This window comes from Hippoglossus hippoglossus, chromosome 16 (assembly GCF_009819705.1).
Source record: "Hippoglossus hippoglossus isolate fHipHip1 chromosome 16, fHipHip1.pri, whole genome shotgun sequence".
Taxonomy (NCBI): Eukaryota; Metazoa; Chordata; class Actinopteri; order Pleuronectiformes; family Pleuronectidae; genus Hippoglossus; species Hippoglossus hippoglossus.
The window spans coordinates 12612988-12640539 of record NC_047166.1 but is presented as its reverse complement, the minus strand read 5'-3'; the positions used below and the strand labels follow the sequence as shown (position 1 = coordinate 12640539).

The 27552-nt window shown below is 40.8% G+C and overlaps 2 protein-coding genes across 4 annotated transcripts; both read left to right on the top strand.

The window, feature by feature from the left end:
• Positions 1-2185: 2185 nt before the first annotated feature.
• On the top strand, positions 2186-16471 carry c4b (complement 4B (Chido blood group)). 3 transcript variants are annotated; one of them, XM_034610860.1, is made up of 41 exons: positions 2186-2344; positions 2527-2716; positions 2801-2969; positions 3071-3141; positions 3230-3318; positions 3394-3476; positions 3569-3656; positions 3769-3892; positions 3998-4139; positions 4467-4579; positions 4665-4823; positions 4907-5074; positions 5157-5348; positions 5684-5827; positions 5931-6048; positions 6418-6492; positions 6589-6801; positions 6896-7010; positions 7226-7296; positions 7394-7533; positions 7617-7832; positions 7972-8023; positions 8114-8203; positions 8288-8491; positions 9905-9980; positions 11278-11470; positions 11564-11659; positions 12010-12172; positions 12574-12767; positions 12861-13016; positions 13115-13174; positions 13248-13338; positions 13410-13581; positions 13666-13756; positions 13871-13945; positions 14017-14119; positions 14220-14309; positions 14775-14879; positions 15734-15817; positions 15900-16032; positions 16112-16471. In XM_034610860.1, exons 1-41 carry the CDS (start codon positions 2274-2276, stop codon positions 16251-16253), a joined length of 5121 nt encoding a protein of 1706 aa, XP_034466751.1. In that variant the 5' UTR covers positions 2186-2273; the 3' UTR covers positions 16254-16471. The 3 variants fall into 3 exon arrangements, 2 of the variants coding, with proteins under 2 accessions (XP_034466751.1, XP_034466750.1); XM_034610859.1 differs by having other exon boundaries at positions 5931-6054; positions 6421-6492; XR_004616481.1 differs by lacking the exons at positions 14017-14119; positions 14220-14309; positions 14775-14879; ... (1 more) ...; positions 15900-16032; positions 16112-16471 and having other exon boundaries at positions 5931-6054; positions 6421-6492; positions 13410-13585; positions 13672-13756; positions 13871-13933.
• Positions 16472-19980: 3509 nt separating this feature from the next.
• tnxba (tenascin XBa) lies at positions 19981-27307 on the top strand. Its single transcript, XM_034610865.1, has 15 exons — positions 19981-20092; positions 21098-22255; positions 22351-22482; positions 22711-23880; positions 23992-24114; positions 24213-24356; positions 24461-24580; positions 25204-25359; positions 25454-25566; positions 25658-25790; positions 25888-26039; positions 26143-26239; positions 26343-26504; positions 26594-26757; positions 26848-27307. Exons 2-15 carry the CDS (start codon positions 21196-21198, stop codon positions 26944-26946), a joined length of 3825 nt encoding a protein of 1274 aa, XP_034466756.1. The 5' UTR covers positions 19981-20092; positions 21098-21195; the 3' UTR covers positions 26947-27307.
• Positions 27308-27552: the final 245 nt, after the last annotated feature.

Below are 27552 nucleotides of genomic sequence, written 5' to 3'. Positions count from 1 at the left end.
CAGCGTTAGAATGAAAGAATAACACTTTAATATTTTATATGCAAAAGGACACATGATTAATAGATGCTTCTCTGGGACTATTATCATTCTGTTATTGATGATGCATAATGTAAGTATCAAAACTGTTTATTTTCTACTTATTACAGCGAGTTAATTTACTAATACAACATTTTATGTATATAAAACAGAGGGGATTGGTAGATGAAGAATATGTGCATTTAAAAAAAACATTTCGTGTTAAAATGTTTTAAAGAAACAGCTACTCTTGGATTTTTAATTGTTTCTTTTGACAGCTCATTACTTCTTCTCTGTCTAAACAAGCAGCAACTACTGAAATGAATGTTTTTACGATTTTCAACACTTTCTCTGAGAGACATTTTTGTATTAGCTTTAATTCATCTGTAATTCTTTTATTTTATCATCTTCCATCCTCTGCAGGATTTCCTCCCCGGGCCAGGAGATGCCACTGACGCTCTTCCAGAGTTTGACAGGGATTCTGGTGTTGATTGTCCAAACGCAATTCTTGTATCATTTGTCTGTACCTAGGAGTTGTGCATGGACATCATACCCCAGACCCCCATTTACTCCGTTTTACTTCTTACTCTTATAAGATCAAGATCGCCATCAGATTTGATTAAATTCTGTGTAGCTGTGCGCAAAGAGGAGACTTTTAATCATTGCTAAAAGAATTTTGGTTTTACAGGGCTCAGACTGAATTAGGAACATTTTTACGTGTACTATAATTGAATATTTGTAATTATCAAAAAATCGGACTTATCAACATTTCCAGACCCTGGACTTGGACATTGCAATTCTATGAGTCAACTCTTGTAGGCTCTGTTCCATCTCCAAAGCTGCAGAATTAAATTGAAATTCTCAATTTTCTGTCAATTTCCCTAAAACTGAAACTGTTATATTTCTTTACTAAACTGAACATGTGGACCAGCTGCTTATCTTATTTAGTGGACAGCTAAATGTTGTATTATCTTGCTATGTGCGGTGAATACAATTATTAATGGTTGAGGAGATCATTTGGCACAGGGCCACATGGTTTGCAAAGTGAAATGGAGGCTGACAGATCTTCCATGTGCTAAAAGAATCTTTGGATTACCGACCTATTTTCATTAACATTTTTAATCAAAACCTTCCATAAGCAAATTTAAGTTCATATTACTGCCGTTAAGTTTTTAAATCATAAGATTCTGGGATGTCTATTTTACACAATTCTATTTTTGTTTCACATGTGTACAGTTTTGGATATGAATAGAATATTACATAAAAAGCATAGAAAAAACAATAAATATATAAATAAAATAGAATAAAGAGTACATCACATTAGAGCTCAGTTAGACTCTACAATCAATGTGTTTTATGTTGAATATCTTGATGCCCCCTGCAACACAAGACAGATGTGATTTCATGACTTTCTTCACCGCATATTTTGTTGAGCTTTCCATGTGGAATAAATAAAGTTTCTGATATTGTCTGCGTGTCTTTGTCATTAATCACACTTCTCCATTTGGCCAGATTGTAGTAGAGTTTGGCAGCTTTTTTAATTCCCTTCAGAATGCCATCAGTTCACTGATGACTACATGGATAATGAGGATTAGATTATGAGTAAACATTTATAATGGGTTATATGAGAAGCTTTAGCAGCTATTGATAACACACATTAAAATAATGTGATTCACAGAAGTGAAGCTACAAATAAAAACTGTGCCTGGATCACGAGAGTAAACTTTGCTCACACCAAACTAACTCCAGAGTCAAAACTGGATTTCTTGTAAATCACATGGTTTGGGGGAAATGTGTCTGACTTGAACAACCAATGGGAGGATGAGTACACATTGTGAAACAGAAACAAACACTTTCTATGCTGCATGTTAAGTTGTGCTATGAAATTAACTTCAGTAGAGTCAAACATGTTTTAATCTGAAATGCATCAAAAATCTGATGTGTATTATTAACCTGGTATTTTACATGAATCAATTTAGATCACCTACTTTCGTTTATGCAGAAATGTACACATGCCTGAACCATATAGTATATGCCACTCATTTGTACTGGTATGCATAATATGTGGCAGAATGATGAGTTTATCACTTTATGTATTGCCATTTGGTGCGTGTGACTCAAATTTCTTCGAAGAGGGACACAAAAGAGGGAGGGCATTGAGAGATCCAACGATTGAGAAACACTGGGGTGGATAATGCACAAAGCCCCAATTGATCAAAACACTGTGTCAGAGCAGGCAAAGAAACAGAAGCTGCACAATGAGGTGTCCTGCCGTTTCATTGCTGCTCCTGATCGTCGCTGTGGAAACAGGATGCTCAACAGGAAGCAGGTAACAGCTTCTAATAATGCAATGTAATGCAAAGAAAGTGAAGTATTTATGTATTTTTCTATTTAATACAATACATGATTATTATGTCATAATGTAATGGATAAGACATTGCAGATCTTAATCCATAGCTATAGATGTTATTGAATATAAAATATGAGATCATTTCCCACCTCTGTGTGCAGATTCTTCATCTCAGCTCCAAATGTGTTTCATGTGGGAGTTAAAGAGAAAGTGTTTGTCCAGATGGGAGAGCCTTATCTCGACAGACCTGTCACTCTCTACCTGGAGGCAGAGAGCAGCGGCATTATTCTGTCCGAGAAGAAAACCGTTGTGTGCACCCACAAACACCACTTCACAACAGCTGAGCTCATGGTATTGACTCACACAAAAAAAGCAAACAATCAAGACAGGACTGAGATGTCATTAACCCAAACTTTAAATCTGCATCTTTTACAGATTGACAGTGAAGTTATGTCAAGATTTGAAAAACATCCTAAGTACCTTTTGTTAGTGGCAGAGAGCCCAGCCTTCAGTGAAAGGAAGATGACAAAGGTCCTGGTATCAAAGCACAGGGGTTATATCTTCATTCAGACTAATCAACCAGTGTACAACCCAAAACAGAAAGGTAAGAAGAAAGTTTAAAATGGGAATAGATGTAAAACAATGTGAAATAAATCTACATTCTACCATATTCAAAGCCATTTACCTTAATGTTAACTCTTCAAGTGAGTTACAGGATATTCACTCTCGACCACACGCTCAGGCCTCATGAGGCAACGCTGCTCATATCAGTATTTGTAAGTACACGCATTTTTTTAGGAATAAAGAGGGCTTTGATTTGAAGTTGTAAAAGAAATGTTTCATGCTTTTATTATTTTCTGACAGAATGCAGCTGGAAACAGAATAATGAGGACCTCCAGGAAAACAAAGGGGGGAATATTCAGTGACAATTTGCCCATACCTGATGTTTCTGGGTACGTTATGACATATTTGCAATAAACCTAGACTTACACTAACAGCACAATAACACATTTTGTTTTTTTACCAAGAACCGGCACATGGAAGATTACAGCTCACTATCCAGAAGATGAAGCGAATGCTGTTTCTCGAGAGTTCAAAGTTAAAAAATTTGGTAAGCTTACAGTTTTGTTGTAGTATACTTAAAAGAACACATCATGTACAATACTTCAGCCTGAAAACATGTTATTGTTACACATTCTATAGTTTTACCAAGTTTTGAGGTGAACGTCAAAATGGAGCAGAACTGTGTTTTGTTGAAAGCTGAAGAGTTTGTCTTCACCATCTCGGCCATGTAAGTGTTGGTCAATTCGCCATTAAATCTGCTTATTGTCGAGCATTGGTTGACAACATAGGCTAACGTTAAACTTAGAAGTTTTACATTTTGTTTCTGAATTTCTCCCTAGGTATTCCCATGGTGAGATGGTTAAAGGAGCTTACCACTGCAAATTTGGCGTGTCAACAAAAGGTGGAGCTTCTGGTCAAAAAAGAAACACTGTCATTATTAGGGGACTGGAGCTCACTGGCTCGGTAAGAAAACTGATTTCTATCCCAAATTTATATAAAGATCCAATCAGATCTTTTAATTAAGCGTTACATTAGTTGAAAAGCAACAATTTGTGCCATTTCTTGCAGGTCCAGGATGGAACAGCAACAGTTTCTCTCCCTATAGCAAAGTTAAATGAGCGACTCCAGAAAGACCTGAACCTGACCCTCTCTGATTTACAGCAAAGACGAGCACAAGTCTATTTGGGAATATTCGTCACCAACATAAAAAGTAAAGAACATATTTCAAACCATGGTTCAAGTAAAAAAACACACCGAGTGGGGTTAAAAATGTAATTAGTCTTAGTTATGATTAGTACCAAGTACCCTAGAGTACCAATTTGACTAAATAATTAAACACTGAATATTAAATAGTCATAAAATAAATGTGACTAATACATGATATCACTATATGAATATTTATGGGAAAACAATTCACAAGAACAAATTATCTACTTCTTCTACAAACAACAATAATAATAATAAATTTCGATTTTGGGCCGATTATTGTGACTTTTCATTGCGGCTGATATAACTGTGTGTAATGTCTTTGGCTCAGGTGGTGAAATGCAAGAGACAGAAGTTTATCTTCCTGTCCTCTCCCACAAATACACCGTGGATCTCTCTCGAACTCGCTCACACTTTGTTCCTGGATACCCACTAGATGTGGTGGTATGCATGTCACTCACAGATACACAGCTAAGTACGTTACTGTCATGGTTTTCTATGTAAACGACTGTGTTTGTTGTGGTTACAGGTGATCGTGCGTCTCCCAGATGGGTCTCCAGCACCGGATGTGCCAGTCAGGATTGACATACCAGGAACTTCAGAGCTATTTATGCAAGGCACTACTAACCAGGAGGGGGCAGTGTTTCTTACCTTTAATATTAACACTGCAGCTACGATTACTGTTGAAGTTAGTTTCCCCCAAACTCAGAAGATCTAAATTTTTCTTCTTTTTGTTCAGTTTAACTGTTTCCATCTCTTGGCTCCAAAAAGGTGACTGCAGACGACCTGCATCAGAGGAAAACAATTCAACGCGCTTCATCTCCAAGGGACAGCTACCTTTACATGAGTCTTGCCAACAAGCTGTACTCTGTGAATGACGTACTTGCAGTAACGTACAACACCGTGAATGGCCCAACTGCTGGGTTTATATACTACATGGTGAGCCACATCAGACTGACTACCACACGGTGCGAGCAGCAGTTTGTCATGAAAAAAACATTTCTCTCTGTCTCTGCTGCAGGTCCTGAGCCGCGGCACCCTGATTAAACAGGGATCTCTTCAATTTGGCAGCTCAGTGAAAAACAACCTGCAGATAACACATGATATGGTTCCATCCTTCCGTCTGATAGGCTACTTCTACAACAAGCGTGGTGAAATCATCGCTGACTCTGTGTGGGTAGATGTCAGGGATGAATGTGAGATAAAGGTCAAGGTGAGTAAACAGAAGAGATAAGAGAGAGAGACAGTGGACAAACAGAACTTGAACTATTTTGAAAAGACTGTATGATTGAAAAGAGTGATTCAACATAACTCAGACACTTGTTTTATACTTTTGAATTTGTTATAAACGAGGTGGAGGAGAGTGTCATACAGGCAAAATAATCTAAAGACTGTAAATTGACTTGGGTGGGCGCCATCTCAAAATACACAACCCTATGACCCTAACCCAAGCCTATGTGTTTTCATGTGTATAACTTAATGTTTTGTTTTAATCTGACCTTTGCCAACAACATTTAAATGTCTCTGAAATGTCTTTACTTCATTCAGGTTACACAAAAAGGAAGTTCTGTACCTGGAAAACAGTCAACGCTAGAATTTGACTTACATGGTCAGAGAGCCCGAGTTGCTCTGCTCGCTGTGGATAAGGCCTTCTACGCTCTCAATGCTGATAATAGACTCACAGCCAAACAGGTGGAACTTTTAAAAGCACTTCTCTTAAAACACATTGATCTTGGTTTTATTCAATCTATATATTAGAATACAGTAAATACAGCCACTTTCTCCCGCCTTTCAGGTGTTTTCTGTCATGCAGTCATACGACCTTGGTTGCTCATATGGTGGAGGATCTAACCCAGAATCTGTAATAGGAGATGCTGGTCTGTCTTTCATATCCCAGTCCCAGTCAAAGGGTAGAACAGGTATGTCAAAAATATTTTTTTTATCAATTTATTTTAAATTTAAATTTTTCACGACTTATATTGACTGAATACTGTGTCACTGATGAGAAGTTGCTCTGATACCAATTAAAAATTTAATTATACCTTGATACCATACTTAGTGGAAATGTTAAATTATAGTTTAAATTGTGTTTAGTATATTTTGATATTTATCGTTGTTTATAGCTAACCACTGCTTTTAGTATCTGCAACCACAAATACAGAAATCCCAGTTTTAACAAATGATTGTTTTCATTATACCAACAACCATCCAAACTTTATCTTAAAAGATGCTATTCTCAGCCTATCCCATAATCTTTTCAATTGTTATGTAAACTATGTTTCCAGAATTTCGCTGTGGTTCACAATCTGCACGACAGAGACGCGCTGTGGACCTTCAGCTGGAGATGATGACCTTAAGTAAGACGACGTTGTAGCATCACAACTTTGGTCTGTGATAATGTGAGATACTTCTGGCAAAAATATTTTCACACAAATGCCATTTGTTACTTTCAGAATCAAACTTTTCCAATGAAAAACTTCAAGACTGTTGTGGTCACGGGTTTTCTCGCATCCCCATGAACCTGACCTGTCAGGAAAGAGAAAAGAGGGTCTCTCTGGTGCAGAAAAGTCAAGAGTGTGCAGATGCCTTTTTAAAGTGCTGCCTGGAGGGAGAGCGTCTGAGGCACAAAAAGATACAAGAGGATGCCCAGAAGGGATTTGGCCGGAGTGAGATGAAATCACATCTAATATCTCATGTAATAGCTGTGGCATGAATGTATCAGAACTAAGAAATACACCTTTCGTCTTCTACTGTCTTCAGCTGCAAGTGAAGCTGACATTGAAGAGTTCTTCTTGGACACTGCTCAACAGTACATTCGACGATTTTTCCCTCCCAGCTTTGCATTCACTGAATTTAATGTGGATGGTAAACACAGGTAAGAGGTGTCTGGTTTTAATGTAATATTTTCCAATGAAATACTGTGAATAAAGACATTAAAACATTTGCTGACACATTCTTTAGTTTATATCCTTTGCATTTGTTCCCATCTATTGCTTCTAATATCATCAATGTGAGAATTTCAGCTTTTCCTACTGTTTAAGAGTGTAAATGAATCTGGGTAAATCCACTTAACAGCTATTTCTCTTTTAGGTATTCTCTGACTCTGCCCGATTCCATTACTACATGGGAAATTCAGGTCATCGCATTATCTGCAGCCAGTGGTGATACCATGCTCCCAATTTCACAAATGCATAATGGATGTTTGACTAAAGTTTCTCAATAATAACAGCAACGTATTGACTCTGTGTTTCATTTTAGGTTTTTGTGTGGTTCAACCGACTGAGATCAAAGCCTTTAAGACGATGTTTGTGTCTCTGAGACTGCCGTACTCAGTGAAAAGATACGAGCAAATGTCCATTTCACCTGTTATCTACAACTATGGTGATGACAGCCTACAGGTAGCTACAACCTACTACTGAGGTTAAGTAGCAACTAAACCGGTAAAATTGAAAACACTGATTTCACTATGTTTTTATCACAGGTGGCCGTTCATATGGAACAAGCCGAAGGACTCTGCTCCCCTGGCTCTGCCACCACCACAGCGTTTGTTAACATCACTGTGGAGCCACATTCTTCCCAGTTTGTCTCTTTCTCTGCAGTCCCCATGGTAACAGGGTCCATACCCATCACAATACGTCTCTATGATATAGAGAATGAGATGGGAGTGGACGCAATTCAAAAGACTTTGAATGTGTGGGTGAGTGACGAATAATGTTTTTTTTATCTCATAATCCAAATCATCTTTTTACAATAGAGACCGAACAAAATAACAAAACAACAAATACAGCGACATGTAACGGAAGCGCAGTAATTTGGCTCCCTGTTATTTTATGTAGACTGAAGGATTAGAACAGAGACTAGAAGAAACCCAAGTGATTAAGTTGGATGGTAAGTTGTTTCAGTTTTCATCAATGATTTGTCATTATTTCTGTTCTGGTCTCAGATACAACATCAGTTTACTTTTCTCTGTCATAACAGGGCTGAGCACAAAGACCTTATTTATTGATGGAACTTTACCAGATGAAGTCATGCCAGACTCCAGCTCCAATCTTTTTATTTCAGCAGAAGGTATCTGCTATTAGAGATAAACATGCAATTCACAAATCTGTGTAGGTGACAGTGTCTTGACTTGCCAACCTCCTCACTCGACAGAGAATGGATTTCATATACAAGTGAAAAACCTTCTAAATCCGGAGAGGGTTGCCGGCCTGATTGTGTTGCCTCAAGGATGTTTGGAACAGACAACAGTACGACTTGCTCCTACAGCTTCAGCCCTGCGGTACCTTGATCTGAGTGAGCAATGGCTTCACTTGCCTGCTGGTGCCAGGGATAAGGCTCTTGATAACATTATCAAAGGTATGAACGCCTTAATCGAATAACGTCTACAACTCTTTTTTTATTTTTTATTTGGAACCATGCACACACAAATTTTGAGAGAGGAGATAAACTTAAACTCTGATGTTATTTCTAAGGCCCTCATTAAGTGCTCTTTTTTTCCTGTTAGCAGACCCTAAAGTTGACTATGACTATGTTTCTGTAGCACCTTCACAACAAGGTGTCTTGAGAACCACGGGCCATGATTGCTATGAGATCTACTGTGGATACCCATGGTGCCCACAGAAAGAATTCCTATCGGCCTCTTGACCTACAGCATCAAGCCAAACTTTTCATTTTGTGCACAATAAATATCAAAATAAGAAATAGAACTTATTGCCTTGTTAGAATGACAGACAAATAATAAGAAAAAATATAAGCATTTCGATAAATGTTTAAATTGCAGACAACAAACATGGTTAAAAGTGAAAACAGAGGCATGAAAGCATGATGGGGGGAAAAAAACTTGAGATTTGAGAGTTTGCTGCCCTGACCCCCAGAGGGAGACTGTTTCATAACCTGTGAACCAGGACAGAAAAAGCTTTGTGAGCTTTTGATGAGTCTGTAACTTTGGGTAAACGACACAGAGCCTTTGTTGTGATGGACCTTCAGTATTTAGAATCATTATCTCATTGACACAAGAAGCACATGGTTATTAGAATCCAACTTATATCAGGTTGATTAATCATCCATTATTAGCTCATTACAGAAATGCACATATTCTACCATTGCAGTACTGGCATGTATGTCAGCCACCAAATGACAAGAAATTGAAGTATAGATAGAAGAGTTTAGTTAATTTTATAATATAATACAAGTTTATTTTTCAACCTATAAAAACAACATTCCTTGGTGTTTGAAGAAGCATTATAATATGATTTTGGAGAGAAAATTATTAAATGCCAGTATATCATCATAGGATTTTTTTTAACTCTCAAATATCAGCATTAGTTAAATTTGTTAGAAACCAGAGAGTAAAATCAGCATAATGTTTAATTAATTGTTATGGATCTATGTCTCTCACTGTGTGTGTAGGTGCTCAGTAATCCGGAAAAAACCTACTTCCAAATAAAAGTCAAAGACGACTGCAAAACATTGGGCAAAAAATTCAGTTACAGTGATAACAAATCAGAAAACAAAGCAACTGAAACCAGTTGACGGTGGCAGAATAATAAAGTTTCAGCCTCTAGATCACTCAGAAACAGGAGTCTACCAGAGTCTACAACTCCACAGGGAGCCTGTAATATATTTTAACTGAGGAAAGTTCAACTAGGAATCAAAGGTGACCCCAAGGCCTCTGCTTTATTTTCTCGTTTCACATTAGTATTGTTTGATGTTAAGGACATTGCCCCCTCTACACGTCACTAACAAGGCTGTACAATTTCTTTAAATCAGGTTATACCAGGATTTTCGACCACAGGTCACGTGATGGATCTTATGCAGCATGGAGTTCTGTGCCATCCAGTAACTGGTGAGTTTTTTTTCCTGTATCATTATTGATCTTGTAAGCTTGTTAACTTCTGCTTATATTGGAGCCTTAAAGGTTCAGTGTGTAGAATTTAGTGACATCTAGTGGTGAAGTTGCATGTTGCAGTTGAAGACCCCTCACCTCACCCTCCCCTTCCAAACATGAAGGAGAACCTGTGGCAGCCTTCAGATGTCATAAAAACTCAAAAGATGTTTAGTTTGTCCAATCTGGGCTACTATAAAAAACATGGCAGCCTCTGTAGAGAGGACCCTCTCTGATGTAAATATAAAGTATTTAAATATAAAGGGTAAAGAAAACAACAATTTGTACAATTTAGATGAAACACATCATTTCTGCCAATAGATTCCTTTCACCTAAATCTTACACACTGAACCTTTAATTAATGACAAATAATTCCTGTAATGTTGAGCACGTCACATGTAAGACTCCCAGCACAGAACACATGTCCCAAGAAACCCAGCCATTAAAATGTGGTAGTCATATTGTGATGAATGTATTTGAAGGAAGTTTTGGTTGAGCAGCTCACCAAATCTGTAGGTGGCAGCAGTTAAACAGTTTGCATTTAAATAAAAAGGTAGCACAAATGATGAAGCTACAACATTTATACACATAAGGTTAAAGCATTTAGAACCAGGACAGATTTTACACAGTATGTATTCAACTGAATTTAGCCAAAGCTCTGACTGAGGCAACATGACCATTCGTTGTGAGCTCACCTCCACTCTCTACCTTTTATACAGAAGATAGTTAAACTGACATCTGAAATCCATTCATAATCAAGTTTTCAGATGCTACCACAGTGTTGTCTTTGTTTAGCACTGAAGATGATCCAGGTATTCTCATCACTATTGTACTATTGTATAAATTAGTGGAGTTGTGTGACAAGAATTCACTCAAATCATTACTGGTCTTCCAGTGAATTCTTGTCCTCCACCACCAGTTACTCTCCATAACATACAAATTGAACAAGTTTCCACCTATAAATACCATGGCACCATCCAGGCATCTATTCAATACATACCTAGCTACATAAAAAATTATATCTATAGCAAATATAGCATTTGAAATAGATGCTTTCCAATGCAAATTAATCAGAATCTGGTCTTAAACTTTCAGACCCCATGTCTGTGCAGTTTTTTTGTCTTTTTTTGGTTGGTTAAATGTGAAATCACATATCTCACATGATAAATACATTTTCTTAATTTCTAGTATGTCAACTTGTAAATCAGCTTATTCCTTCAACTTTGCTCCCTTATTTTTTCTTTTCTCTTGTCCTCAGGCTGACTGCCCTCATAGTAAAGATTCTGTCCTTGGTGGGGCAGCGTCAGACAGCGGCTTTAGGACTGCAGGGCCGGATAACTGGGGTTGTGCCTGCAGCGGAGATTGAGAGATCAGTCCGTTACCTGCTCTCAGTACAGAAGACAGACGGGTCATTCATTGACCCACATCCTGTGTTACACAGAAATGTCCTGGTACGCACAGTGTGTAGTATACATGTCATGTCAGATATATGAAACTGAGCAACAGTGATTTAATGCAGCATTGTCCTTGTGTGTTTAATGTAGGCGGGCAAAGACCATGCTGCGTCCATGACGGCTTTCATCACTCTGTCGCTGCGACTGTCCCTTGAATTTCTGCATAGTGAAGCACGAAATAATGTGGTAAGTTGAAATAAAAACTTATTGTTGTTATTATTAGAAATTAAACTTTTCAAAAATTCATGTTGCCCAGAGGATAGATCCTGATGACTGTAATCATCCCTGACTTGTTAACATCAAGTCAAAATTACGTAGTCATCAAAATATCTGCATGAAATTACCAATGGCCTCAGCTCTACTTTGTGCTTAGAACCAATTAGCAAAAGTAAGAGGGGAGATTAATTATGAATGTATGAGAAGTCAGAGTCCTTATTGCTTTCAGTCTATTTAAACCCACTGCTGTCAGTTCATCTTCTGTGTGGATGGTTTCAGCAGTGAAATGCAATGACTGCCTTTATGCTACTTTCTACCAGGAGGCAAGTATTTCAAGATCAACCACATATCTCATGTCCAACGTAAGGGAGCTTCAGCATCCATACGCTGTTGCCATCACTGCCTACTGCCTCGCCGTTTGCCTGCCAGAGGGAACAGATCTATCAACTATCTGGACAAAACTTGAAGCTATGGCAACCGAAGGCATGTCCTATTAAAACAAATAGGTGGTATATTGGTATGGGTATAGGTAATTTCATTATTTATCCATATCGCCAATGGAAAATCAACTGAGAAATGGCTTGAAGATAAAATCCCAAATAACCTGGCCAGTCTCCCATCTTCTAACATGGAGGAGCTGGGGTTTATGACCTATACTGCAACTAGCCAGCAGGGGGTGATCAGGATTAGTTGGCTTCACTTTTGAGAAGCTGTTGTGTCATCCATCTTTATTTATCTTTATGTCTATGAGAAAATAGTATTATCATTGAAAAGTATGTCTCATCTCACTGCCTGTATCATCATATCACCAAACCCCCTAAACAATCATTATATCATGTTTATTTATTGGAATGTTTACTTATTGTCTATTTCTGAACTATCAGGGAAGGATGGCTGTTACCTGTGGACAAAAGATGCTAGCACACGGAATCAAAAGAAGGCTGATGCCATCACAGTAGAGACTACGGCCTACGCCCTCCTCACTGCAGTGGCACTTGAGAAAACCCAGGTGGCAGATAAAGCAGCATGCTGGTTAGTCACCCAGGAAAACTACTTTGGAGGCTACAAATCCTCACAGGTGATTACGACACAAGATTGACAATCGTAAAGTCAGAGTTCACTGTCAGATTGGAGTTGTAACATATCATTAATGTTTTATCACCATGTCCAGGATACCATCATGGCACTGGAAGCCCTCGCTGAGTATCAGCTAAAGAGGCCTGTCAGTTCCGATACAAATTTACTTGCAGAGTTCACTGTCCCAGGAAAGAACGACATTGTAAAGCTTGTGCTGGTAAATCAGGAGAAGGTGGAAACAAGCCTGAAGGTATCACAGATCATTTCAGACTCAACTTAGACACACACAAATGTTTTGCCTCATAACTGACCTTATGACTTGTTTTCCTCTTTTGTCTGTTGCCCCAGAAACTTTCAGGGAACAACATCGTTATGCAGTTGTCAGGAAAAGGAGAAATCAAACTAAAAGTAAGTTTCAAACATTTTCTGTATAAAGGCTGAACAAGATCCATACTTTACTGAAAATCAATCTCCTTGGCAGATTGTGAAGGCTTTCCATATACTGGATCCCAAGGACGACTGTGCCGAACTGTCTATCAGCGTCACAGTGGAGGGGAAAGTAAAGTACACCGGTAAGTTTTTGTCACTGATATCAACTCCCAACTAAATGTATTGAAAACCACATTAACATCTGTCCATCTAGCTAAGGTCATAGAAACATATGAATACTATGATGACTTCGATAACATCGAGGAAAAAGAGCCGTCAGTGCCACAATCAGCGATTGATCGGTCCGATGATCGCACCCGAAGCAGGAGAGACGTCGATACCACCGGAAATTCAAACAATGTTGTCACCTATACAGTCTGTGTCAGGTCAGTTCATGAAGAGATCACAAATTCCAACCAGTGTCTCTCTCTAACTATATTTTTCATTGTTTTGTTTGTGTTTCTCTGTAGTCAAAGCGTGAATAACAGTCTCACAGGAATGGCGATTGCTGACATCACACTACTGAGTGGATTTGAAGTTGAAACTGAGGACCTGGAAAAGGTTAGTGTATCACTGCCTCCTCCTCATTTGTGTCATCCTTCTCAATGCAAAGTGGTCGGAGATATTTTGCGCATTTCATGTTGAGTAAAAAGTTCAATTCTTTCCTCCTCCCAGCTAACACGGTTACCTGAGCAATACATTTCCCATTATGAAGTCTCCTACGGAAGGGTGCTGATCTACTTCAATGAGGTGAGGCTGAAAACCATTTAAATTCACAAAATTTGACATGTCCCATACTAATAGAAATATTCTCTCACCAGTTCTTTGAGAAAAAGGAATGTATTAGTTTCGATGCCATACAGAGAGTTCTTATCGGCCTTCTGCAGCCTGCTCCAGCTGTGTTCTATGACTATTATGAACCAAGTAAGCATTTTGTTTTCTATCTTTAGCATTTTTTGTCACGATAGGTGGGACATTTTAGTTGAATTCAGGAATTTGGAGCTAATTGTGCCTTTCTTTGAAGGCCGAAAGTGTACTGTGTTCTACTCTGCCCCCAAAAGAAGCAAGCTGGTCTCCAAACTGTGTTCAGAGGATGTGTGCCAGTGTGCAGAAAGTGAGCCTTCACTCCAACACCCATAGTGATAAAACACCTGTGAATAAATGTAGCTTTAAAGGTTCAGTGTGTAGGATTTAGTGACATCTAGTGGTGGAGTTGCATGTTGCAGCTAAATACCCCTCACCTCATCCTCCCCTTCCAAACATGAAAGAGAACCTGTGGTAGCCTTTAGTTGTCATAAAAACTTAAAAGGTGTTTAGTTTGTCCAGTCTGGGCTACTGTAAAAAACATGGCGGCCTCCGTAGAGAGGACCCACTCGTGATGTCAATATAAAGTATTTAAATGTAAAGGGCCCGTTCTGGGGTAAAGAAAAGAACAATTCTTATAATTTAGATGAAACACACTAGTGAAAACGTCACGAAGATTATTTTAGATTCTTTCAACTAAATCTTACACACTGGACCTTTAAACATCAGGTTTGTGTAACTATTGAGAATTTCATTATGTTCATCTTTTCTTAAGGGCCGTGTCATAAACAAAAAATGACGTTTTCATCTGAAAGTTCTGGAGCACTGACGAAGAATGACCGCTTTGAACATGCTTGCTTCCACCCCACAGTAGATTACGGTCAGTACTACACAGAAGACAATATTGTGTTGTGTATCTAAATATCAATTCCATTCTTGCATACTGTACACTGACACTGAACCAAATTATTCCTCAGATGAACGTTTTTCATGCCTCCATGCTAGCGACAGCCAGTACCCGGAGGTATTATGCGTTGAGGTTTTCCATTTGTCCCATTCTTGTGAACACGATATCTCCAAAAAAGCCTCGGAGGAATTTCTTTATATTTGGTTCAAACGTTCTGTTGGACTCAAGGATGAACTGATTAGAATTTGGTCAGAAGCCGCTGTGACCTCACAGATCACATTTTTAGCTTTGTGAACACGATATCTCAAGAAAACCTTCAGGGAATTTCTTCTAGTTTTGTACAAATGTGATGAGATTTTGGGGGTCAAAGTTCAAGGTCATGTGAAACTGTGATATATTAGGAATGCTCAAAGTGATTTTAAGGATGACCTGATTCAAATTTGGAGGTCAAAGGTCACTGTGACGTCACAAAACCCCCTTTTACCTTGTGAACGTGTTAGCTTAAGAACGCCTCAAAAGAATCCTTTCAAATTTGGCAAAAATTTTACTTAGACTCACGTGTTAACTGATTCGATTTTGGGAAGTCAAAAGTCATGGTGGCCTCTCAAAACAAGTTTTTTCCCTCTTGCACATTTTTTGACCAGGTGTCACTTGAACTCAAAAATGTGTTGATTAGATGTCATTGGTCAAAGGTCAAAGGTCACAGTGACCTCATATCCGAATGGGAAGATAGTGCATATTGACTAAAACAGAACTGGTTGGCGCAATCATACAACTACTGGGCGTTAATTGTAGATAATAATTGGTTGATTGTTGTTCATCTGCAGCGTACATTGTTGACGTTGTCGATGTTTCAATGAGGAGCAACTTTCAGATGTACAGCTCTACAATAACCCAGGTTCTTCGATCAAGTGAGTAAACAGATTTATTTTCCTCATAAAACTTTAGTGATAAGACCCTTCATGAATATATTATCTCTCATCTGTCTGCCAGATGGAGATATGCATGTTAAGGAAAATTCAGTTCGAGTGTTTGCTAAGAGGCGTCAGTGCAAAGTAGAGTTGATTCCGGGAAGCATGTACCTCATCATGGGCAAAGATGGCTCCACCACCGACTCCAATGGAGAGTAAGTATAGTCAATGATATAACGGAAACGTTTACGGTGATCGATCCTCGTTTTGTTCACTCGCTCCTTCTTCTCGTAGGATGCAGTATCTGTTGGAATCAAACACCTGGGTGGAGAAAAAGCCTTCAGACAGAGAGTGTGAAAAATCTGCTAATCGAGCTGCCTGCAGAGGCTTTTCTACATTCGTGAACGAGTACAAGCTGGACGGCTGCAAACAGTGAAGCCAATCTGAGAGCTCTTTTCTCACTTCTCATGATATTATACCCCTGCATTGCTTATAAACTATAGTACATGAAGAGTCTATTGTATGAATGCATTTGTAAGTGCTGAGACATCAGTCTCCACCACGGTCTCATTTTAACATGTACCGCTTCAGTGACATATCTTTATGTCTGAGAAACAGCAGCCAGTTTTCAAATAAAAAACAACAGCAAGTGCCTTTCTTTGTGTATTTTCTTTCAGCTGGTTGTGGGAATTTTAATGAAACTCAACTTATTCTCATCCACAAACGTACATTTGCTCTTTAATGTCTTTCCAAACAGAGTGATTCAGTTTGTTTTAGCCTTCCTGCTGAATACATAGATATATATTTTTTTACTGGCAGTAAAGGATCTGAGAGGGGTCTCTGTGTTCAATGCAGCCCCTCTCAAACTTACCCCCTCCTTACTTAACATCTGCAAGGTGAGGAAAAGGGAGAGGGGGGTTTCCAGGCTCATGAGACTGGCTCACTTGCTCCCAGTGGAGTCCCACAGTGGCAGGATTTGAATCAATTATTACCTCATAAGGATAAACTCATTCTATTAGAGAGAGTTGATATCCTGCCTCTCAAATGTGGTTAGAAACATGCTGCAAAAAGATTTTCATTGCAATTATAATGTAGAAACTTGTCAAGCTCATACTGCAGAGAGAGAGGTGATGGGAGAAAACCAGGGGGGCCATGGGAGGGAGCAGTGCCGAGGGAGAGGGAGGGAGATTTGGGCGGAGAGGTGAGGAACAAGCAAAGGCTTATGTGCTTATATTATTCTAATCTCTGAGGCCGGGTCCAACGTAAGCAACACGGGAGCACTGACCATCACTTCAATCACAGCCAGATCAATGGCTGCACTGTTTCAGCCATCAGACATTTCATTAAATTTGAATCAATAAAGGGTAAATAAATACGCAGACGTCAGCATCGCACATTTTCATCTCAGGATGACTTTAGTGCCTTGTTAGTAGCAACAGTGTATTTGGGGAAAAAAATCGTTTTTGCTGTAGCCTCCTTAAAGTAATCAATGGTTTGTAATGTAATGAGTAAACAGGGTAAACTGTCAGCAGTAATATGTTTAATTTTCTCACCTGGTTGTTTATGCATGCACAGTTTTTACCCGGGCTGTGTGTGCAGCATAATAAAATATATTAACTCTACAAAGACAGACTGACAGAGATCTACATCCAGGTGTGAATCACCACAAGAGATTTATTGTAGATGCACATGTTCCATGAGTACGTGTTGACTGACTCTGACACACCAAAGAAGCATCTGTGAATCCGGTCTGGGGAATTGTGAAATATGTCCAAATGACCAGGTGTATTTTCTCAGGTGTGCAGTATAGCCTTAGTCGCTGAAGGTACTTCTACGGCCATTTCTTCCAAAGGGCCAAGCCCGGGTCAGCGGTTTGAGGGTGGTCTACGGTGCAGATGGAGTTGAGCGAAGGCGGAGCTGTTCCTGGAGGTTGCCGCCAGATGGATTAACTGATGGAGTGGGACCACCCACACAGGAGTCCACACCCCACTGACAGCTAGTCTTTGTGTTTTATCTTAATATCCAGGTGAGTTGATCTAATCCCAGAGTAGGTCTTTTTCACACTGTTCAAACACGTCCCAGTGAAAAAAGCACAGGTCTACGTAGTAAAACCATTATGACTATAGTACAATTGTCTGCTTCAGTTTCAGAGTCCTGGTGATGTGAGTGGAGGCGCACTGTCACACCGCCGCAGCTCGATGGGATCACATGATCTGATCAGTAAAAAAGGCCAAAGAGGTTTTACATAGGCCTACAAATGTTTTGAGTGTGATGAAATATTATTTCAGTATGTGAAATTCTTTACCCTTGAAATACAGATTATCTTTATATACCTGATCAGACTGGTGTGTGTGTGTGTGTGTGTGTGTGTGTGTGTGTGTGTGTGTGTGTGTGTGTGTGTGTGTGTGTGTGTGTGTGTTCCTGTACTACAGAGTGCAGAAATGCACCGCATATACAGTATATTTGGACACAAACCAGGCAGTTGTACAGATTTATGTATTCGTGTGTACATGCTGATTAATCCATGTTTGTACATGTGCACTATGTGTTTGCCATCTGTATATAATTTAGATATTTTGTTTTTTCTTGTCAAATTTAACTTGTATTTTTTTAGGTTGCTCTTTGTCATTAGTGGTTTCTGTTGTTTGCTGATGTGCATCATTGAATGCCTGTGGTAGGTATAGTATAGTCCCCACTATTGAAACTTCCAAAGATAGGGAAAACCACATTACATTTACATTTGGCAGAAGCAGCACACAACTGACAACACTACAGCTTCAGTACTGTATGAGACCTTGTGCTGCATCGCTGTGCTGCAACAGTGTTGGTTAGATGTCTGTCAGTATCAGTACACACTGTTCTCACCAAGAAAAACTTGCTATCTCAACACACTTGCAACTAAAATACCTTTGGGTAAATACCATGTTTACTGTGTGGGTTCTCACTTCCCTGGAACATATCAAACTGTACCCAGAGTGAGCACATGTGACAGGAACAGAATATGAGAGAGTTTCACATACGTTGCGCAAAATGGTTTCGCATTCCCACAGTCTTAGGAACAAAAATCATATTTTACCACGTTAGGACGACAGCAGTAAAAAAAATAGAACAACACCTTAGGCAGACTCATGCTACAATGCACAAAAATCAGTAAGCATGCTGCATTTTTTAAGGCTTGGTCATGACAAATCTGGGTGATACCACCAGTTACCAGGATGGCTTTTTTATTGGATTTAAAACTAATTAGAATACATTTTAACTATGGCTTCCATTGGATGAGTACTTGCTGTTGTAGTCTAACAAAAATAAAGCATATTTTACAAAGTGTTATAAACTTTTGTTGTTGTTCTTCTATAAAATTCTGAAAATGTCACTTACGCCCTGTTTGCTCTTCACAACTTGAAACACTCTTCTTCATGTGGTTTACAAAAGGTGGGATGGTGGGTGGCCGTTTGGTGAGAGATGCAGCGCCCTCACAGAGCATTCCTTAAATCTGCTGGATATTTGGTCACTTACATAACTCCCACGTAGTTTCATCTCATTACCTCCAACAAACAGCCGATTCATATGGCCAGAGGTTCCTGTCCCCCAGAGTCAGCGCTGAATACCTGCAGTGTTGATGCTGTGTATTCCAGCTGAATCATGATTCTCGGCCCTTTGGGCTTTATTCAATCACAGACTGTGTCGAAGTGTTAGCGATGTCTGGAATAAGCCAAGACACTAAGATGACTGTCAGGAGCTGTGAAAAGCCGAAAACACGCACGCAGGCTTTTTTTGTGTTTTCATTTTTGTGCCACAATGACAGATCAGTCCGAAATCTCAACATTTTAGACTTTAAATTACACACAAAACATAAATTAGTTTCACACATATTTGTTATGTATCCTTCACACAGAAACACATGACCCTGGATTGTTTGTATCATAACATATTTACATAAAACACGTGTAAAATGTGTTTTAGAAAAAATGTTCTGTAACAGAATTCAAGAGAGCAGTTGATAGTATTTGATGCAGAAATCTGTGTAAAAATCTCTCTGGTTTCGTAAGTCCAATGCAAATATTTTCCGTGGTGGTTGAGCGAGTGGGACCACTAGGCGTGGAAGAGGGGGGGTCCTTAAGTAGGAGCAGACTTTATCACTCTCCTCCTTTCTAGTGGTGGTCCTTTTTCTCACCTCTCTCCTCCCTCATCATAACCAGTGAGTCCAGTGAGCTGTTCCAATCAGATGGAGGGAGCAGCACAAAGACAGAGATAAAGAACCAAACCATTACTCTGGTAAGTGATTTATTTCTCCATGTAATTGTTATGATCTCAGAATGGTAACAGCAGCCATTAGAATTAATGAACTTCAATGTCTGTTGAAATTTGAAGAAATCCTCATAGTTAACTTTATGGAGAGTGTGAAAATACTTTGTTTATTATTACTGAGGGAATTTGAATGCTGTGCTTCAGCTGCAGAAAAAAATAAAAATACATTTTGCAATGAGTGAAGAACATGACATTTGTGATTTTTGTGTGCACACATAAGATAACGTTATTATAGCTGCTAAATAAACCAGAATCTCCCTGAAAGTCGAGTTTAATTATTACATTCTTAAGTTAAACTAATAAATGCGAGTGCCTAATACTGCAGCCTCTTAGTCAATTAATCAATGCGCTCTGATGCAACATTTCAAAGTTGGCGTGCTGTGTAGCGAAGCATTTAAATGTGTTTACCTGTTGCACGATTTATTTGATTTTCTACAGATTTAAGGCCAAGGCTGGAAATATTTCTTTTAGTGGTTTTACGGGTTGTGGGTGCAGTGGATTATGTAACCGTCTGTATAGTGAAAGACGTACAGTGTCCCACAGTTCTATACAGTGAAGCTCTGTTACTGCTCAGCATCGTCTCTCCAGCAGCACTCTCTGGATTTCCCGCGCAAGTCACCTTCTTCCTTCCTGTTCCGAATCAGGTCATTTAGATTTTACTTGGTTTGGCAGCCCACCGAAATCAACTTTTACGGCTGACTGGAACACTGCTGCATTTCTTTTCCTCACTTTTAAATGTGTTCCAGCATGCACGGTTTAAAATGTTTCTATTCACTTTGAGTTTAGATTTTTTTGTTGGAGTTGGAGCATAAAAGTTTGACACTGGTAACACTGTGAATGTTAAAACAGTGAGGGGGTAAGGGCAGAGCAAAGCCATTCTTGAGTTAAAAGATATGTCTCAAATTATTTGTCTTAAAACTTTCTGCATTGAACCAAGTCATAATTCATGTCTTTCATTTGTTTCATCTGTAGGAAAATCCTGGCCAAATCCCCCTGCACAACTTTTACAGTAACATACATACAGATTCTCCAGAGGCGATACCATCAGTGGCTCCTGCTGCTGGCTCAAAATGCTGTTTACTCTGGGACTTCTCCTCCTGCTCACCCCATTTCCCTCCTTACAAACCACGACCAATGAGAAGAGAAACTCCACAGGAAGCGATGTGACCAAAGCCAATGCCGTTTTCACCCTTTCAAAACCAAAAACCACTTCTACTCTCCCCAAACAGACCGTTCGCCCCAACCTGAAACCAAACACAGTCAATCAGACTGTTTTACCGACGCCAGCCTCCAACCAAAAATCTCCGACCTTCAATGCTACGGTGACCACCAAAAGCAAAGCCAGCCCGGCAGTAATTCAAACTGTGGCAGCCAGTGGCACCATCACCAACAAAGAAAAGCACACAGTCGCAGCCAATCAGACAGTTTCAGCTAAGTCTCCTTCAGCCGGTGAAGTGAAGGCCAGCAAAGACAAGCCGGCCCCCACGGGAGCTCCAAATGTTCCGTCAGCATCCACAAAGTCTGCGCCAGCCAGCGGTGCTAAAACCCCCAAAGAAAAACTCCAGCCTTCGGTCAATCAGACTGTTTCAGTAAAATCCCCTTCAGCCACTGATGGGAAGATTGCCAAAGACAAGCCTGCCCCCACCGTAGTTCAAAACGTTCAGTCAACATCCTCAAAGTCGGCTCCTGCCAGTGGCGCTAAAACCACCAAAAACAAGCCCACAGCCTCTGTCAATCAGACTGTTGTAGCTAAGTCTCCCTCCACCGGTGATGTGAAAAACTCCAAAGACAAGCACGCCCCCACTGCGGTTCAAACTGCTCCGTCAACACCAGCAAAGCCAGCTACTGCCAGTGGTTCTGCAGCCGACAAAGACAAGATCACAGCCTCAGCCACCACCAAAGAGAAGTCTGCCCTTTCTCGACCAATCAAGGTGGTGATCGGTGACGGCTGTGACTCGAACAACGCCAAGGAGCAGGAGGTGAAGCTGATGCCTGGCACTCCCCTGGTGATGACGCATAAGATAAGCTTGGTAGCCGGTGGGTGCGATGGGGGATGTGAGACTGAGATGGATGCACTGAAAGGACGAGTGGTCCGACTGGAGCGCGAGATGTCCCTCTTAAAAGACAAATGTACGATTCCTTCATATTAACCAGATCACTATACATCACACAACTCGTTAGAGATGTGGAATCAATAATTTTGGTTATTTTTGTTGCTCCCCCAGGTCCATGTTCTGCAAATTGTCCGGATGACTGTAGCGGCAATGGTGAATGTGAGAAGGGGAAATGTGTCTGTCATCAGGGGTTCATGGGTCCAGACTGCGCTAAGTGTGCCCAAGGGACAGAGTGTCATAAAAGTAAGTGCTTAGAACAACACCCAAATGAATTAAGTTTTTTCATATTAAAGTTAGCAATTGTGTTAATTTGTTTTGTTCAGTATAGCAAACCTAATTCATCTGTGAGTTACAAATTGAAGTAATCTTTTAAGTTGGTCCAACAATTGTCTTTCTTCAATGTATATTTATCGGTATATATACCAATATGTCTTTCACACTTTAATCTTAATCTCTGCTCTGAAATTTCAGAGGCTGCCAAAGGAAAGGCCAAGGAGACAGTGGAGACAGTGACCCAGCAGAAAAAGGACCAGAAGAAGGAGAGTGAAGCCAAAGAGTTTGACAGCAAACCCAGAGTGACCACTAATGTTAAAACAGGTCTTGTTAAAACACAAGGGAAACAAGAAGTTTCCGTTAAAAAAATAATCATGAAAGGTTCCTCAAGTGCAACAAAGACCAATCGCCCAACTGTTGGTCAAGTTCTCCTGAAACATGAGGGAAGGAAGCAAGAAGAGGCGCGAAAAGGCAAAACCATCCAGACCTCTAAAAAGGTTCTCCAAAAAACTGACCTCAAGCTTGTTAAGGAAGGAAGTGCCAGTAAAATATTTACTAAATCTGACCAGCTGAAAGATGAACCTCATAACAACATAACTCTGCAAGGTAACGTAAAGAAATCTAATGGCACGGCTAAAATAGTGACCATTCTGTCCAAAGGCATAGGAACAAACAAAACCAGAACAGGAAAGGAGACTCTGGAGCAGTCCACAATGGCTGAGAAGAATGTCACTCAATCATCTGGACATAAACGCAAGACAATCAAAGTAGAGAATACAAATGTGCAAACCATTGACAACAGAAACACTGAAGCTGGAAAGGGGAAAGTCACACAGAAGAGTCAGTACCTAGTGAACTCAACCACCACGGCAACGACAGACGAGGCTCGAGCTGCGCAGAACAAAACAAGCATCCAAGGCACTGGGGTGAGCAGAGGGATGGGAGGATCTGGATTAGGTTCTGTGAAGGTGGTGAACATCTCCTCCTACAGCTTCACCATCACATGGTCAGCACCACAGGGCATGTTCAAAAATTTCACCGTGATCAGGAGAGAGCCTCGGACAGAGGGCGATGAAGACGACCACGAAGACTTTGAGGAGGAAGCTCTTGGATCAGAGAAGATCTCTGCAGCTAAGAACCCGGCCGAGGTCCATGTACAGACTGAGAACACAGGAACGACTGTTTCTTCCAGTAAAACTACTGGATCAAGAACTAAAGCTGAAACCAAGAGGATCTCCATGGTGGTGCCCAGCAGCGTACGCTCTGTGGAATTCAGCAACCTTCGGGCGAACATGCGTTATGTCCTGTACGTATATGGAACCGGTGCTGAGAGAAGATCAAAGATTCACAGAGTATCTGCAGTTACAGGTAATTAATCTCCACAACTACCAGGAACACAACCAGTACCAGGAAACAACATATTCAAGGACGTTTGACTATAAATGTAAATAAAAATCCCCTTGTATTTTCTCTTGCCAGGTCCTGAGCCAGCCACAGAGATGGTTTTCAGCAATGTAACAGAGACTTCTCTCACTGTGTCCTGGTCCAAACCAAAGACCACATTCACTGGCTTCAGGGTCTCCTATACCAACATTGTCACAGGTCAGTGAAATAAAGTGCAGGTCATTATCCCCTTGTTTAATGTCAGAACCTGTGGATCCTTACTCATGATGTGATATTTATGCTGTGTCCTGCTATAGGGGAGAGCCGCTTTGTTGTCATGGAGTCTCAGCAGTCTTCCATGGTGCTGTCCAAGCTGTCTGCTGGAGCCTCCTACATCATCTCTGTAACAACCACACTCAGCAGAGTGCAGAGTGAAGCCCTCATAGCCGTTATCACCACAGGTACTCAGTTAGATAAGTTCACTCTTATGTGCGGAATATTGTTTATTGTCTTGGCATGTCAAATAACAGCAATTAACACTGCACGGATTGTCTCGTGACTGCAGTGCCCGCTCCTCCTACGCATCTTCAAGTTGTCAATGTGACGGATACCAGAGCCGTGCTGCAGTGGACGCCCAGTCTGGGGAAAGTAGACCGCTTCATAATCAGCTACGAGTCCTCCAAGAGTAAGTGTGGCAGTATTGATAAACTGATGAGTGATGAAAAGCTCTACACACACACACACACACACACAGAAATATAATACAAGCCAAAGACTAAGGTTGTCCTGAGACACCGATTGGCACAGCTGGCCGGTGCTGAGACAACCATGTCTGAAGAGTGTGGCGGTCCACAGCTGTTCGAATCACCGGCACAGAAGCTCTCTACTCCATATTTCTGTCGCAGAAGTGTGTGTGTTTGTGTGTGTGTTTGTGTGAGAGCCGGGGCTGAAGCAGCCTTGTATGAGGACACGGAGGGGCAGGGGAGGATGAGGGACGATGTGGTGGTTTTGGGGGTTTAGTTTCAGCAAAGGTTTGAAAATGAACTCAGCTTTCCAGATTCCTACTCACGAGCGGTTGCTGGTGGCAGGAGGCCGCCCACCTTTGATCTGAGGGTGTTAACCCATTAGCTACATATATAAATGTCATGACGCAGAGACAGTTTACTCTAAGTAGGCAAGGCCCAAGACGGTTTGAAACACTAGGTGGCGTTATAAGTCATTTCAACCTATAAATGTAGATTTTGTTTAAATAAATTTGGTAATAAATGTGATCTAATGTTATCTCTTTCATTCTCCTTCGTGCCACAGCTCCTAATGTGACGGTGACAGTGATGCTGTCTGGAAACTCAGTGGAGCACCATCTGAAAGGTCTGCAGAGAGGCACCCTGTACACAGTTAAAGTGCTGAGCCAGAAGGACAGTCTGCAGAGCATGGCCATCTCAACTACATTTACCACTGCTAACGGTGAGTGGAGAGGCAGGGGAAGTCAGATCAGCAATGTTTACTGCCTCAGTTCCACAGTCATTTGTGTGTAACCTGGATGATCTGTGTTCCTCAGTGGTTAAAGCCAGTGAGGTGGGGGCACGCTCTGCACTGATAACATGGAGAAGCTCCACTGTTGTCTATCACAGCTACAGAGTCATCTATCAGGTGGCAGGAGAAGAGGCAAAGGTGAATAATATCCCTCCATCATTGGCACTTGCAGAACAAACACAGCTTTTTGTATGGATTAACTTTGCATGTGTTTCTGCATACACATCAGGAGGTGACCCTGGACTCAACCATCACAGAGTATAAGGTGACAGGGCTGCTGCCCATGTCACGCTACATAGTTCTGGTGCAAGGCGAGAGAGATGGACACTACACGTCTGTTGTCACCACAGAATTCATCACAGGTAATAAATAAATGTGAAGTAATTCCAGTTTATTTGCTTCTTGCATACTAAATAATAAATAATCACCCAACTAATGCCTTTCCCTTCCGTTCTTTAGGTAAACTACGATTCTCTTTCCCAACTGAGTGCTCTCAGGAGCTGCTGAACGGAGCGCTACAGTCAGGGGAGGTGGACATCTACCCACAAGGAAAGGAAGGACAGGCGGTCAGAGTCTACTGTGACATGGAGACCGATGGAGGTGGCTGGACGGTGAGACAAACTCCTGCTGCTTCAACAAGACTGTATTTAATAAGAAAAGGGTAGAATGGGTTTGGAAAGTGGACATCAATCTGCTGTGGTGTGGTGTTTCCAGGTCTTCCAGAGGAGGATGAACGGAAAGACAGACTTCTACAGAACCTGGAGCGAATACAGCGGCGGCTTTGGGAACCTGAGTGAAGAGTTCTGGCTCGGTACAGTTGGAAGAAACAATTATTATCCCATTACCGCGTCTGCATCAAAGTATTAGCCAGTAGCCTATAATCTACATCTGCTCTTTCATCCTGCCTACTTTAGGGAATGAACTTCTCCACAACCTGACCAGCGTCGGCCCAGTGAGTCTGAGAGTGGACATGCAGTCTGGAAACGACACGGCTTACGCTCACTACGGCAACTTCTCCGTCGATTCCGAGGAGAGGCACTACACTCTCAGCGTGTCCGGCTACACAGGCACTGCAGGTGAACACTGTAAAAATGTTGTATTTTCCTGAACATGTGCAGCAGTGCACACTATATTTTGTACTATAACGTCGCTGTGTTTCTGTCAGGTGACTCTATGAGATACCATAATGGACGTCCATTCTCGACCCGGGACAAGGACGCCGATCCTCTGGGGATCCACTGTGCCCGGGCCTACATGGGAGGCTGGTGGTACAAGAACTGCTACAAGACCAACCTCAACGGTCTTTATGGCACCAACAGTAATAATCAGGTAAGGATTAGTCTCCAATGGGGTTTCAAACGGTTTTATCTTCTGTGCAGCAACACATTGATCCGATATCATCACTTTTCTCCGACACAGGGAGTCGTGTGGATAGACTGGAAAGGCAAAGACTCCTCCATCCCCTTCTCCGAGATGAAGTTCAGACCGTCCAGGTTCTCCCCTGCAACTCACGGCTGAGGGTTCACCAGTGTCCATCAGAAAAACTCACATCTGATGTAGAAAATCCAGAGGAGGGCGGATCTCACAGTCTGATTCTCAGAGCATGTGCAGTGGTTTTGATCGCTATAATGACGGCTATCACTACATTTGATTCAATGTGTGTATGCAAATTTGTTTTTTCTGAAGGAAAATATACCGAAAGAGGGGTAAAAGTTTTAAATTGCAACTTTTTGTATAAGTTTCTACTGTTCTGCCTGACCCCTACATTTCCACACAGTTTAATACCTTCCTGTGCAGCGCCATGCCACCCCACTACTACTGTAATTAAATATGCACTGTCTCACTCCATTGGAATAAATGTGGCTGTTGTGGGTCTGAAGTGTTGTTGTTTCATTGTGTGCTCTCTTTTTTTTCCAACAACATAAACTAAAGCCTGCGTCAGCTCAGATGTGTTGTTTTGCCCTTCAGCACGTAGCTGCAGTGTTTATCAGGCTGTCTCTTGTTACGTGTGATGCATTCATCTCATTGTAAGATATCCTGACCGAGAAAATATTTAGACATCCTTGAATTTAAGTGAAAACATCAACATGCAGACATGCATGCTGCGAGAGGGTTGAAGTGACA